This window comes from Lolium perenne, chromosome 1 (assembly GCF_019359855.2).
Source record: "Lolium perenne isolate Kyuss_39 chromosome 1, Kyuss_2.0, whole genome shotgun sequence".
Classification (NCBI taxonomy): Eukaryota; Viridiplantae; Streptophyta; class Magnoliopsida; order Poales; family Poaceae; genus Lolium; species Lolium perenne.
Window position 1 is genome coordinate 247,702,835 of NC_067244.2, and position 13,571 is coordinate 247,716,405.

General features: G+C 42.5%; 1 protein-coding gene across 3 annotated transcripts; it reads right to left on the reverse strand.

Annotated features, from left to right (window-relative positions):
- Nucleotides 1-684: 684 nt before the first annotated feature.
- Nucleotides 685-9,171, reverse strand: LOC127327540 (DNA damage-binding protein 1). 3 transcript variants are annotated; one of them, XM_051354319.1, is made up of 20 exons: nucleotides 8,981-9,171; nucleotides 8,384-8,432; nucleotides 8,211-8,270; nucleotides 8,030-8,121; nucleotides 7,882-7,933; nucleotides 7,667-7,729; nucleotides 7,536-7,585; nucleotides 7,015-7,090; nucleotides 6,039-6,251; nucleotides 5,838-5,944; nucleotides 5,641-5,749; nucleotides 5,028-5,228; nucleotides 4,717-4,932; nucleotides 4,076-4,186; nucleotides 3,262-3,395; nucleotides 3,120-3,180; nucleotides 2,766-3,040; nucleotides 1,949-2,297; nucleotides 1,514-1,798; nucleotides 685-1,432 (listed from the first exon to the last, which is right to left on the reverse strand). In XM_051354319.1, exons 1-20 carry the CDS (start codon nucleotides 9,082-9,084, stop codon nucleotides 821-823), a joined length of 3,219 nt encoding a protein of 1,072 aa, XP_051210279.1. In that variant the 5' UTR covers nucleotides 9,085-9,171; the 3' UTR covers nucleotides 685-820. The 3 variants fall into 3 exon arrangements, with proteins under 3 accessions (XP_051210279.1, XP_051210278.1, XP_051210280.1); XM_051354318.1 differs by having other exon boundaries at nucleotides 3,120-3,395; XM_051354320.2 differs by lacking the exons at nucleotides 8,211-8,270; nucleotides 8,384-8,432; nucleotides 8,981-9,171 and having other exon boundaries at nucleotides 3,120-3,395; nucleotides 8,026-8,121.
- Nucleotides 9,172-13,571: the final 4,400 nt, after the last annotated feature.

Below are 13,571 nucleotides of genomic sequence, written 5' to 3' on the forward strand. Positions count from 1 at the left end.
GACACCAATATTTAGGGGAGACTATAGGAGAGCTGTTGCAGCAATATTTTTTCTTCTTTCTCCCCTTGTTTGATATAGGGGTGGTTATAGGGGTGCTGCTGGACTTGCTCTTAGACAAGCAGGATGGCTCCTCCCGGATCCATTTTTAGTCATGTGAACATTGATAAACAATACTCCATTCGTGCTCCACGAGTCTGTAACCGAACCACAAGTTTCCTTCGTTCCGAACACCTCAGGTGTTCTAAATCCTCCAATTTAGAGGTATGTAGGATACACTATGAGATTCATTCTATTTCTATACATTTTCCGTTTACTGTATTTTGGGTCCTCTGTTCCGATCAGGCCCTAAGCTATGTCACTCCATTGAATATTAAATCATTCCAAAGTCTCCAAATGGACCATAACACAGCAACAAAAATGGTGTTTAAAGCATAGTTTTTTTCATTTGCAATCCAAAAATGGGAAAAAGTATCTAATTATTTCCTAGTTCCTAACTTCCTATTGGTCTGCCAAAGAAACTAATTATCTTTTGTCATATATTCTTAGCAACAATAGAATTAACGAATAAGTTGTCTATGGTTTATTTTCAAGAACACAAGACACATTCTTCTGGTCTTTTGATATTCCTTTTCTTCAGATTGTCTCTGGTCATGATTTTATTATGCATAACCAGCCAAAGGAAGATATGGTAAGTCTTAAGGCAATGTCATGCTTGTAAACCACGACAATTCACCGGTAAAATTCTACATCAGCACAGAGAAAAGATACACATTATCAAACGTTAGTGGAAAGTAATGTTACTACAAATAACTCCACAGAATCATTCTTTATGTACATGGCGCGGCATCGTTTCGTGCAGTCTCGTCAGCTCTTCCACCCTCTGGAGCAGCTCCTCCACCTGGACCGACATCGCCTCAGCCACCTCCTCCATCTTGCCTCTGTTAAGGTCCAGGAACGATTCAATCAGGTCACCGTCCAGGAAGTTGTGGGCATCCAACGTCTTCTTGCCATTGTAGAACGACCGCCACTGCTCGTGGCTGAGGCTGCCGACGCCCTTTATGAACTTCACCAGGGTCGCCTGGAGCTTCTCGAGGAACACATACTGGTCATGGGGCAGGGAGGCGATGATGCCAATGACCCCGTTTATTGTGCTGAAGATGACCGTGGGGATCTGGCCCATCTCAGAGTCTGGGAGATGCATCACAAGTGAACCGTGGCAGAACCTGTTCACAAACTCTCCAAGGTGGTACTCCCCGACAACCTGAAGCCTGCCCCTCTCTTCATCTGTGGCCGCATCACTGTTCTTACGGACAGTGAAGAGGTTATAGCTATTCTCTGCACCGATGTAGATATCATCATCGATCATCTCAACCGCAGTCATCCAGTTTGGGTTGTAATCCCTAGCAAGCTCTTCCATTGCACTCTCCTCATGCTGCTCAGAAGTAAAAGAAGAAGAAAATTAGTGGGCATGTGCATTAGATGCCAAGCATACAAGTAAACAGCCAATACTTACTTTGTATACAAGCAAGGATATCGATTTCATCAGGTCTCCAACGACAATGAAATTGCCACGGGTTTGGGTATACAAGGCCAGTATGTGTCCATGATAGCTGCACTCAGATTGCAGCTCATGCAAACCATCCTCCCGTGTCATCCACTTATATAATTGCACCTTCTGATTGATAGCTGCCAACAGTTTCCCATTGAATGCATTTAGAGAATAGACAGCTCCTTTTGTTTCTTTTTCTACAATTAATTGCAACCTTCCATCTTCAACTGCAAATACGAGGATCCGGCCCTGCACCAAGATGCATAGGCACAGAAGTACAATGTGCAGGAAATATTAATGAAGACATAATCACTGAAACAATAAGCTCCAAGAGGAAGTAAACTGAACGAGTATTGAAAAGAAAAAACAGACCATTAAGGAAACTCCTCACATAATTACCTTTGCTGGTTCGTACTCATCAGGTAAAATGTATGATGTTCCCACACAATAATAGAATTTATTATCATCTGAGAATGAGCAGCTAATCATGGAGCAACCGCATTCATATTGATCAAGTGGATGTGTAAACAGAAACTCGAAAGTTTGATGATCCAACAGACGAATAAAATGTGCCTCGCTTTGCTCCCCACTGTCTAAGTATTTGGAAGTGCAGACCGCCAGTGTACTGGACTGTTCCTGGTGGCAAATACGCTTTGGTTGTTCATTCAACGGTATCGTGCGGAGCTTCTGGTTTTGGATATAGCCCATAGTTCCAATAGAAAATTCACTTTGTTTAGCAATTGCAAGGCTGTGATATACACCGAACAAAAGTAACTTAGAAGCACATATACGGATATAAGATAATAGTACAGCTTCCAAGTACATGCTGGCAAGAAACTACTGGAATGAAATATGAGGACCATGTGAGAAGCCCGTAGTATAAGTAGAACAGCACTAGCAAAAATTATGCTTCAATTAGCATATTAGAAGACACTATCAAGTCAGCGATAATCTACTCAAAAAAAAATTATGGTGTAATATGTAAGAAACTAGCGCAGTGAATGTTAACGACAGTGTTGGCATGTATGCGTTGAGTACAAAGGGAGGTTACTTGACAATATTGAGTCAGATGAGAAAACGAGTACGGAATAAATAGCTCTATTGGACGGATATGTCAGGTTCATTCCTACTTGTAAACAAAAGCTGATACAGGTATACCACGCATTAAACTGCGGAACTAAATAAACAAGTCATTCTGTGTGAGAAAGATAGTAACCTGTCGGGAAAAGAGGCTGTATTGAAAGGGCACATATGATTAACTCCTTTCAAATTGACATTGCTATACAGCAGCTTCTTACTGCTGCTATAGATAACAGTCAGTCTATCAGATGAAGCAAACACATGAGCTGTACCCTTCGATGAGAATGTACGAAGGGTAATTGGTTGGGTACCAAGAGAAACCTTCTTTCTATCAGTTAGTTCACCTGTACTTGCATTTAAAAGAAAACTGAACAGGTGGCCATCTCCAAGAGCACAAAGCAAATACGAAACCTGAAAAGACAAGCAGCAAGCATAAGCCACTTATATTAGCACTCTTTTAATTTAATGAAAAGTGAGGTCAGCAACATACCCTTTCCAAGGTGCATAGCAGAACAGACCGAGGAACTGTTTCTCCACCTAAATTCTCCTTCCTGATTAATTTAAGGTCAGGAAGTGAATATATACTAACACTTATATCAGTCCATAACCCAATAGCAGCTAGAGAACTATACTGTGGGTTCTCGCCGACTGGGTTCAAATCAACACAGGAGACGTCATGTTCTAGCTGTGCATGTTTCACTTCAACCAGCTTAGCATCCCTAATCTCTAGGTAAATAACATGACCACCACCGATTGCCAACAGGACCTGCAATACAGATAATGTGTATTTGAAGTCAGAACAGAAAGCTAACTAGCGAAGTATCAAATTCATTTGTATTTAGGATTGTCAAGCACAGAGTATGTTGGCGTGCATCTACAAGTCCACTAAGACTTACAAGCAAGTACCCTAAAGTCCAGACACAAGAGGCTGAAATGAAACACACATGCATTGTTTTGTAGGTAAAAGGTAAAAACATGTCACAATGCATACACTTACAAAAATGGTCAACTATATGGATTCAAAGTTTTTGGAGTCAGGAAACAAAGTTAGCAATAAACAAAATGGGTATGACGGTATATAAAATTGCAAGTACAAATATGAAGACAGAATTGAAAGGCATACGAATAAGGAACAGTTACTGAAAGTGAAAGGACATATCAACAGTATCAATCAATAGGACAGCTGATAAGTTACATCTCATCTCTTGCTTATGATTCTCCTCTCTAAACCACTTCTTGGGTTTGCTCAGTTTGTATTTGCCAGACTATGCATGTTCCATGTGTATATTGATGAGAAATTCAAACATGAATACAGGCTACAGGAAAGTTGTTTCCCTCACATACATGTTTTACTAAGCTGGTCGTCATTGGGATTAACTCATTTCTTACTAGAAGCGCTATAATATTTGCCCAAAGAAAAAGAGGGGAACCCACAAAGATACCCACCTGGGTGGCATTAGCTGATGCAACATTGACTGAAAATCCTTCTGGTGCATTCCATTGATCCACTAGCTCCCGGGAAGTGCAACTGACTAACCGAACAGAATTAGCAGTAATCTGACATTAAAAATAGGTGATAAGATATTAATATTTCTTAAAACAGTAGGCGTGCAGCATAGTCGTGCAACCTTTTTAAATGATGAACAGAAACCTGATGCTACAACTTGCCACAAAATATGGCTCGAGAATATGTTCGATTGTTGTCCAAATTAGCGATACCGAAGAAAGTGGTCACCTATAAAAAAGATTATCTTGCTTGGTTTTGTTGCCAAAATGTTGGCTGCCCATGAAAATTCACCCATCCCTCTCACGGATGCCTACCAACTGATTTGCAACAAGGTGCATGAATCTTTGACCAAAAGATGTCAATTCGTGCCCATATTTGGTACGTATGCATTGGGCACCAACAAAACACACACTAAATACCATTATAATAGTCCACAATAATTCCATTCTTTACTCAGGGTTCATCCATTTCCATATAGTGTTTCATTTAGCTTTCCTAACCCACCATATCTACTTTTACTGGGATACTCCGTTTATGGCTTATGAAGCAAGGAAAACAAACCAAATGGTTAGAAAAATACCTGTATAAGCAGATCACTGATGCCATTTTGGCAAAACAAAGTCTGGGTTTGTGCATCAAAGCCTTCTATCTCCGTTTCTTCTAATACACCTTCGATGTTCATAGCCATGAATCGTGTCTCGCTTATAAAGCTCACCACCAGGTACATGTCGTACGGATCACTGAAGGAAGATTTCAATGACCATAATCCACTGATTCCTTGCAGCTCTACTGAAGCCTAATTGAGGAGAGAAGATATACAACTTAACTTCCTATTTGTGAAGTTTGGCTAGTAACTTCCTAGCAAGAAAATGGTCACCTTTAATTCAATACCTGCTCGTTAATCCCAATACCATTACGAATCACCCGAATTGATCCATCTTTAAATGCTCCTGAACAAGTGACCACCTGACCTTGCCCCTGCCTATCAAGGTCAACCACACAGAAGTCCACAATGGGTCCAAGATTCGCATATCGTTCAAGAACTTCAACAAACGAACCAGTTGCATCAGGTAGGAGATTCAGCTTTACGAGCTGTCAAGACCAATGAATATTTCAGTGCAGGTATCATTAAAATAACAACAGAGAGATGAATGGAAGTTTTGTATTTTCCCGTAAGTGCGCACATTTTATTGCACATGCGTACATGCTTTTGTGTCGAAGCAGTACCTAATTAGTTGCTACTGGTTTTCCTTTTTTAGTTTTTCCTGATTTCCCTTCCTTTCCTTTTTGTTAAGTGGAGCTGAGAGTAACTTGATTTCCAAGCAATTTAACATAAGTACAAGTAGAAGTTGCCAATGGAGATGCAAGAATATTTATCTGAATGGACGGTTAAATAGCTACATGTTATTGAATTGCTACATGGTACCAATATGTAAGTTGTTCTATGTAGCATGGAATAGGAAGCAATAGTGGTAGCTTGTAACATAATCTGCTATTGACCCACCTGTGAATCACCAAATCGAGAACCAACATAGACAACACCATTATGAAGATACGATATTGACGATGCAATTGAAGTCTCTCCCAAGTGCTCAATTTTTAAACCAGTTACCCTAGAACGTAAGGAATACACGAGAACAGAAAATATGTAAGTAGTAGATCAAGATTCTGTTAGTTGCGAAATGGTACATGGTAAGGTACCTTTCTTCTTCTTGGGTAAGCACAAGTAAATGCAAAGTGCCTGTATTATCACCAAGTAAATAGCGGGGACCATCTGGGTCAACCCGTCCGTAAGCTCTTATGATGGACTGAGCAAGATATGGAAGATAATTACAGCATGTCAAAATACACACCATGTAATTGACTCAACAAGAATACAACTAATATAAGAAGAAGTATTACTTGTTTGATGGGCAAAGCTTTGAATGCAGAATTGCCATTGCAGTAAACTATTGTCTCCTCACCAATAATTATAACACCACCAAGTGGAGCCAGTACAGGTATTAAAAGACCAGCACCATTGTCCAAATTGTTCTGTGACCAAGGACCCTCAACGAAGTCTTTGTCCTTCAGTGCAATTTCATATGTCTTAACATGCCTTGCATCGCTGTTATCCTGACATATAGCATGGAAAATGCAACTGATCAAGATCTGTTACTATTTTATCAATGGCCAAGTTATTTGTAGCATAATCAGTAAAGTAGGAACCCTAAGGTTGGGCGGGTAGCAATAAGGAGAGGGTGCCTTCAGTCAGTGTTCAGAAGACAAAAAAATATATTGTTACATCAACGGCACAGCTTGATGTTAAAAGTAAAAAATCAGTACATATGTACTACAGGGATGACTCAAGATTTCACAACAATCAACAAGTATAAGAACCATGCAGATCATGTTAGACTTTAGAGTATGGCTGCAAAGATAATCAAGTAACTATCCCAGCAGTATTGATTATTGAACTGTGTTGCCGAGTCGAAAGTAGAATCACAAGAGCAATATCATATAGTGCAGATGATATAGCGAGAACACATATTGTGAATTGTTAAATCAAAACTAAATCGTTGGACAACATAGCCACAAATCTCGAGAATTAATCTTATGAACATCCCTGAGTAACTTATTACATACAGCCTATAAGAAGTTAAGCACCTGCAAGTTGTGAACAGACTACACTTTAAAAGTAAATACAGAAACAGCAAGGATTACAGGTGTAAACCAAACATTTGCTCCAGTTGAGAATAATGGCAAACCTTAAATAGAGGAAGTCATATTCATCATTAGAGTAGTGATTCATGATTGATGTAGTTCAATACTTTGCAACGCTGGATTTTGACATTGATAGTATAAAGTGTGTAAGAACTAAGAAGAAGCTTGAGCAAACCTGGTAGAGGACAACTATTGTAGGTTTGACACAGCCATACAGAAACTTGATGTCCAATACTGGAAGCTCTTCTAGTCTGGCATAAGTAAGCAAAAGCATCTAAGTTAATAGGGTCAAATATTTTAATGAATATTATTCCTCATGAAACATTAACTCTATCGTGAACTTCTAGCAACAACTGTTCTATAAGCCTGACAGTAGCTATAGCACAGAAGCACATAAATATCCATAAGATTTCCGCGCCACCATGAGAAATGGTGACTTTGTCTTGACCATCAAGCATGCGAAGCAAAAACATAAAATAACCTTAATCATTTTATGCATTTTCTACAATGATAGCAGGTCAAGCAACACAAGTATAAATATAAAATTGATAAATTGAAACAAAGTACATTATGGTTGCTTCTAATGAAAGACAATAGGATCCTGTAAGAATTCCTCCCATTGAGCAACCCATTATTATCACTAAATGAGCGGTTCAATCAGCAAAACCATTTAGTTATTCACTGACATACTAGTACCTGATATCAAAAGCTTCCATCAGCAGTCCTTTGTTGTCAAACAGTATAACCTGATAAAGAAAGAATCAATTCAGTTTGGTACCAAGGATGGATGACTAAGATCCATAAGAACAGAAGTAACAGAGGCTTACTTTAAATAATCCATAGTAGAGGTGAAGACCAATAAGCCTACAGTCAGGGTCAACAATTCCAATCTGCATTATAAATCAAAGGCCATCCAGTAGTATCATTGCTAAGTGCATCACTCTCTCTTTAATGCATGGAAAGGTGAAGATCAAAAATAGGAAGAACGTGATATAATTTCGCAACCCAAAAAAAAGAGTTTGAACATGGAAAGGGGTGCAACCTGTCCATTGTCCGTAGGGCAGCCAAGGGGATCAGAAACATCTCCCATGGATCTACATAATACAAATAAATTATAATTCCATACGAAACACGATAATAACTCTCGGAAGTTATCCTATAGAGTGACAATGTGATTTTGTTCTACCAACATGGTGAGAAGCTCTGATTTTTCCCCATCCCACTTTAGGACACAGAACTTGCATCTTTCCGTAGCGATGAAAATGAAGTCCTGAGTCTCATTCTGAAGGGGAGAAACAGACAGTAAATTACTTTGACAGAAATACTGCACGAAGACAACTGCGATATATGAAAAGCAGCACATTAACTCACATGAGGACGGAAGAGCTCAATCGTCGCGATTCTTCCGTATATCGGTGCATCTAGCATAGGCTGCGAGCAGAACAAACGTCATGGTTTTGCAGTAGCAGGATATCAAGTGAGCACAAATTACAGAAAGGCACAAGCAGCACATATGGCCCTCCTCGGTGGCATGGATCACTGACCTGAAGGCCCTGTGGAGTGAGCAGATGGATCTCGATGCGGGTGCATTTCCTGAAAGCAGGGCAACCACGCGCACTTAGCAAAAGGATTTAGCAGCCTAGCAGGTACCCGGACATAGAAAAACACAGGCATCCAAATTGAACAAGCTAGCGAACTTTCTGAACAGATATGGCACACTTCTAGGATGAACGCAACGCCGACATGCGTGCATACAGTGACTGCATCTGGATAACTAACTAGTTTCACATTCCAATTTTCGAAATAAACACATACGGCACACTTCCATAATGAACTCAACATCTTCAAGCGTGCATATTCATTGCATCTGGACGGCTCTACTCATCTCAATTTCACTTTTCACATCAGCCTAGCCTGGTTTCAGTTTCATTCTAGCTCAATAGCCGAGGACTAGAGAAAACACTGCAGCCTGCCCTGCCTGCCGTCGTGTTGCCGCACTAGCTAGAGTGACAGGCCCAGGTCCTCCCAGATAGCCAAGAGAAAAATCGATCCGCCGGAGAGAGACCCCTGGGATATGGATATCACATCCTGCGTATCCTGCGGCATAAATTGGGGGAGAGGGAGTGGAGTGGCGTGCGTACGCGACGATGAGGTTGAGCTGGTGCGGGCCGGTGAAGTTTCCGACGCAGGAGTGGCTGACGCTGGTGGGCTTGTGTGCCGTGACGACGTAGTTCCACTTGCTCATCTTCGCCGCCGCCGGAGAAGGAGGAGGGAAAGGGGAGAGGAGGGTTCTTGGCAGAGTTTTTCTGTTCTGAGCTCCCTATGTGCAATTTCTTTTTTTGACCGGGGTTACGGCGGGCTTAGGCCAGCCTGAACAATTAAATAACATCAAAAACGTACAGGAATCATAGAGGGGTGGGGGTTTAAGGCGGGTCAAACCTATTACACCAATTATTAAGAGAGGAGGAGCAAGAGGGGGTGGTACAACGGTGAGCCCAAAACCTGACGTCTTCGATGCACCTACGGGTGACCAAGGGGGTTTCTTCAACAATACCGGTGAAAGTCCTGACATTTCTTCTTTTCCAGATACTTCAGGTGATAGTAGTGATGATTGTTATTTCCTCGTAGGTCCCACATCGCATTGCCCAAAGGTCAGCAAGGCGGGAGGGGCCGCTAGTGTTAAAATTCGGGAAGAAAAGCTCCAGACTTCCCGGGCGCGGGGACAGAGAAGCAGCATGTGGTCTGTATCTTCGTCTTGGGAGCAGGATAGGCAGGCAGCCGTAGTGGAAAGGTGGTGTCGGAACCGACGTTCATTTGTGGGGAGCCGCTTCCTCCAGGCGAGCCAGGCGAAAATTTGCACTTTAGAGGGGCCGCACTCCTCCAGACCTTCTCTGCAACCTCGTCAATCTGCAGGTGCCTGAAAGAATTGATATAGACACTTTTCTTCGAGAGTTGTTTGTTAGTGAGGCGGTCGCAACGGGAATCCGGGGAGTCGTAGCTTAGAACCACAGAGCTCGGCTCATTAGGAAGGGTGCGAAGGTCGGTCTCCGCGGCCAGCGAGAGGCGCGGTCCAAGGGTGTCGCGGAGGTTAGAAGTCAGAGCCGTGGCAACGCTAATGTTAAGCCGGGTGGAATGAGAGTGGAGGGCAGGGAAGCGCTCGCACAGGGGAGTATTGCCGGTCCAAAGGTCAGTCCAGAAAGCCGTCGAAGTCCCATCACCAACGGAGACCTTGGTGATAGAGCGAAAGACCCCGAGGTCGGTGATACGTCTCAAACGTATCCATAATTTCTTATGTTCCATGCTACTTTTATAATGATACTCACATGTTTTATACACACTTTATGTCATTTATATGCATTTTCCGGCACTAACCTATTGACGAGATGCCGAAGAGCCAGTTGCTATTTTCTGCTGTTTTTGGTTTCAGAAATCCTACAAAGAAAATATTCTCGGAATTGGACGAAATCAACGCCCGGGGTCTTATTTTTCCACGAAGCTTCCAGAAGACTGGAGAGGATACGAAGTGGGGCCACGAGGTGGCTAGACCATAGGCCGGCGCGGCCAGAGGGGGGCCCGCGCCGCCCTATGGTGTGGGCCCCTCGCGCCGCCTCCAACCCTACCCTTCCGCCTACTTAAAGCCTTCGTCACGAAACCCCCTACCGAGAGCCACGATACGGAAAATCTTCCAGAGACGCAGCCGCCGCCAATCCCATCTCGGGGGATTCAGGAGATCGCCTCCGGCACCCTGCCGGAGAGGGGAATCATCTCCCGGAGGACTCTTCATCGCCATGATCGCCTCCGGATTGATGTGTGAGTAGTTCACCCCTGGACTATGGGTCCATAGCAGTAGATAGATGGTTGTCTTCTCCTCATTGTGCTATCATGTTAGATCTTGTGAGTTGCCTATCATGATCAAGATCATCTATTTATAATGCTACATGTTGTGTTTGTTGGGATCCGATGAATATGGAATACTATGTCAAGGTAATTATCAATCTATCATATATGTTGTTTATGTTCTTGCATGCTCTCCGTTGCTAGTAGAGGCTCTGGCCAAGTTGATACTTGTAACTCCAAGAGGGAGTATTTATGCTCGATAGTGGGTTCATGCCTCCACTGAATCTGGGACAGTGACAGAAAGTTCTAAGGTTGTGGATGTGCTGTTGCCACTAGGGATAAAACATCGATGCTATGTCTAAGGATATTTGTGTTGATTACATTACGCACCATACTTAATGCAATTGTCTGTTGTTTGCAACTTAATACTGGAAGGGGTGCGGATGCTAACCCGAAGGTGGACTTTTTAGGCATAGATGCATGTTGGATAGCGGTCTATGTACTTTGTCGTAATGCCTTGATTAAATCTCATAGTAGTCATCGTGATATGTATGTGCATTGTTATGCCCTCTCTATTTGTCAATTGCCCAACTATAATTTGTTCACCCAACATGCTATTTATCTTATGGGAGAGACACCACTAGTGAACTGTGGACCCCGGTCCATTCTTTTACATCTGAAATACAATCTACTGCAATACTTGTTCTTTACTGTTCTTCGCAAACAAACATCATTTTCCACACCATACGGTTAATCCTTTGTTTACAACAAGCCGGTGAGATTGACAACCTCACTGTTACGTTGGGGCAAAGTACTTTTATTGTGTTGTGCAGGTTCCACGTTGGCGCCGGAATCCCTGGTGTTGCGCCGCACTACACTCCGTCACCAACAACCTTCACGTGTTCCTTGACTCCTACTGGTTCGATAACCTTGGTTTCATACTGAGGGAGAACTTTCTGATGTACGCATCACACCTTCCTCTTGGGGTTCCCAACGGACGTGTGTCAACTGCACGCATCAAGGATTTTTTCTGGCGCCGTTGCCGGGGAGATCAAGACACGCTGCAAGGGGAGTCTCCCACATCCAATCTCTTTACTCTGTTTTTGTCTTGCTTTACTTTATTTTATTTACTGCTTTGTTTGTTCTCTATATCAAAAACACAAAAAAATTAGTTACTAGTTTTACTTTATTTACTGTCTTGTTTGCGTTCTCTATATTAAAAACACAAAAAAATTAGTTACTTGCATTTACCTTATCTAGTTTGCTTTGTTTACTGTTGGTAAAATGAGTAATCCTGAAGTTGAAGTTCGTTCGTTTAAGCAACAAGGTGGAGAAAGTTTTAAAGATGCTTGGTATAGAATTAGTGATGCTTGATGACCCACAAGTATAGGGGATCGCAACAGTCTTCGAGGGAAGTAAAACCCAATTTATTGATTCGACACAAGGGGAGACAAAGAATACTTGAAAGCCTTAACAGCGGAGTTGTCAATTCAGCTGCACCTGGAAACAGACTTGCTCGCAAGAGTTTATCAAGAGTAACAGTTTTATAGCGATGTAGTGAAATAACAGCAGAGTAACAAAAACAGCAGTAGTGATTATAGTAAACATCAGGATTAAAATACTGTAGGCACGGGGATGGATGAACGGGCGTTGCATGGATGAGAGAAACTCATGTAACAATCAAGGCAGGGCATTTGCAGATAATAATAAAACGGTATCCAAGTACTAATCAATCAATAGGCATGTGTTCCATATATAGTCGTACGTGCTCGCAATGAGAAATTTGCACAACATCTTTTGTCCTACCAGCCGGTGGCAGCCGGGCCTCTAGGGAATCTACTGGAAATTAAGGTACTCCTTTTAATAGAGCACCGGAGCAAAGCATTAACACTCCGTGAACACATGTGATCCTCATATCACCGTCTTCCCCTCCGGTTGTCCCAATTTCTGTCACTTTGGGGCCTCGGGTTCCGGACAACAATACGTGTATACAACTTGCAGGTAAGATCATAAAACAATGCATATCATCATGAAATAATAACATGTTCAGATCTGAAATCATGGCACTCGGGCCGTAGTGACAAGCATTAAGCAAAAAAAGTTGCAACAATATCATAAAAGTACCAATTACGGACACTAGGCACTATGCCCTAACAATCTTATGCTATTACATGACCAATCTCATCCAATCCCTACCATCCCCTTCAGCCTACAGCGGGGGAATTACTCACACATGGATGGGGGAAACATGGCTGGTCGATGGAGAGGCGTCGGTGGTGATGATGGCGATGATCTCCTCCAATTTCCCGTCCCGGCGAGGTGCCAGAACGGAGTTTCTGGTCCCGAGACGGAGTTTCGCGACGGTGGCGGCGTACTGGATGGTTTCTGGCGACTTCGACTTCTCGTCTCGCGTTTTTAGATCGAAACTCTTAAGTAGTCCAGAGGGGGGCGTCAGAGGCAAGACGAGGGGGCCACACGCTAGGGCCGCGCGCCCCCCCTACAGGCCGCGCCGGCCTAGTGTCTGGGGGGTGGGCCTCCCCCAGACCTGCCCTTCTTGCTCCGTGATTCTTCTGGAAAAATAAGCCCTTCGACATAAATTCCGAGGATTTTCCCGAAAGTTGAATTTCTGCACAAAAACGAGACACCAGGGCAATTCTGCTGAAAACAGCGTTAGTCCATGTTAGTTGTATCCAAAATACACAAATTAGAGGCAAAACAATAGCAAAAGTGTTCGGGAAAGTAGATACGTTTTGGACGTATCAACTCCCCCCAAGCTTAGCTTATTGCTTATCCTCAAGCAATTCAGTTAACAACTGAGTGCGATAAAAGAACTTTCACGAACACATTTGTTCATATGATGTAAATATTCTCATGATATGGCAAGTACTTAAGCAA

Coding starts and splice junctions, on each gene's coding strand:
- LOC127327540 (XM_051354318.1), bottom strand. CDS start 9,084: ATGAGCAAGTGGAACTACGTCGTCACGGCACACAAGCCCACCAGCGTC. Junction 7,586..7,666: donor TCTACTATGGATTATTTAAA/GTAAGCCTCTGT, acceptor TTTCTTTATCAG/GTTATACTGTTTGACAACAA. Junction 5,750..5,837: donor CTTACCCAAGAAGAAGAAAG/GTACCTTACCAT, acceptor CTTACGTTCTAG/GGTAACTGGTTTAAAAATTG.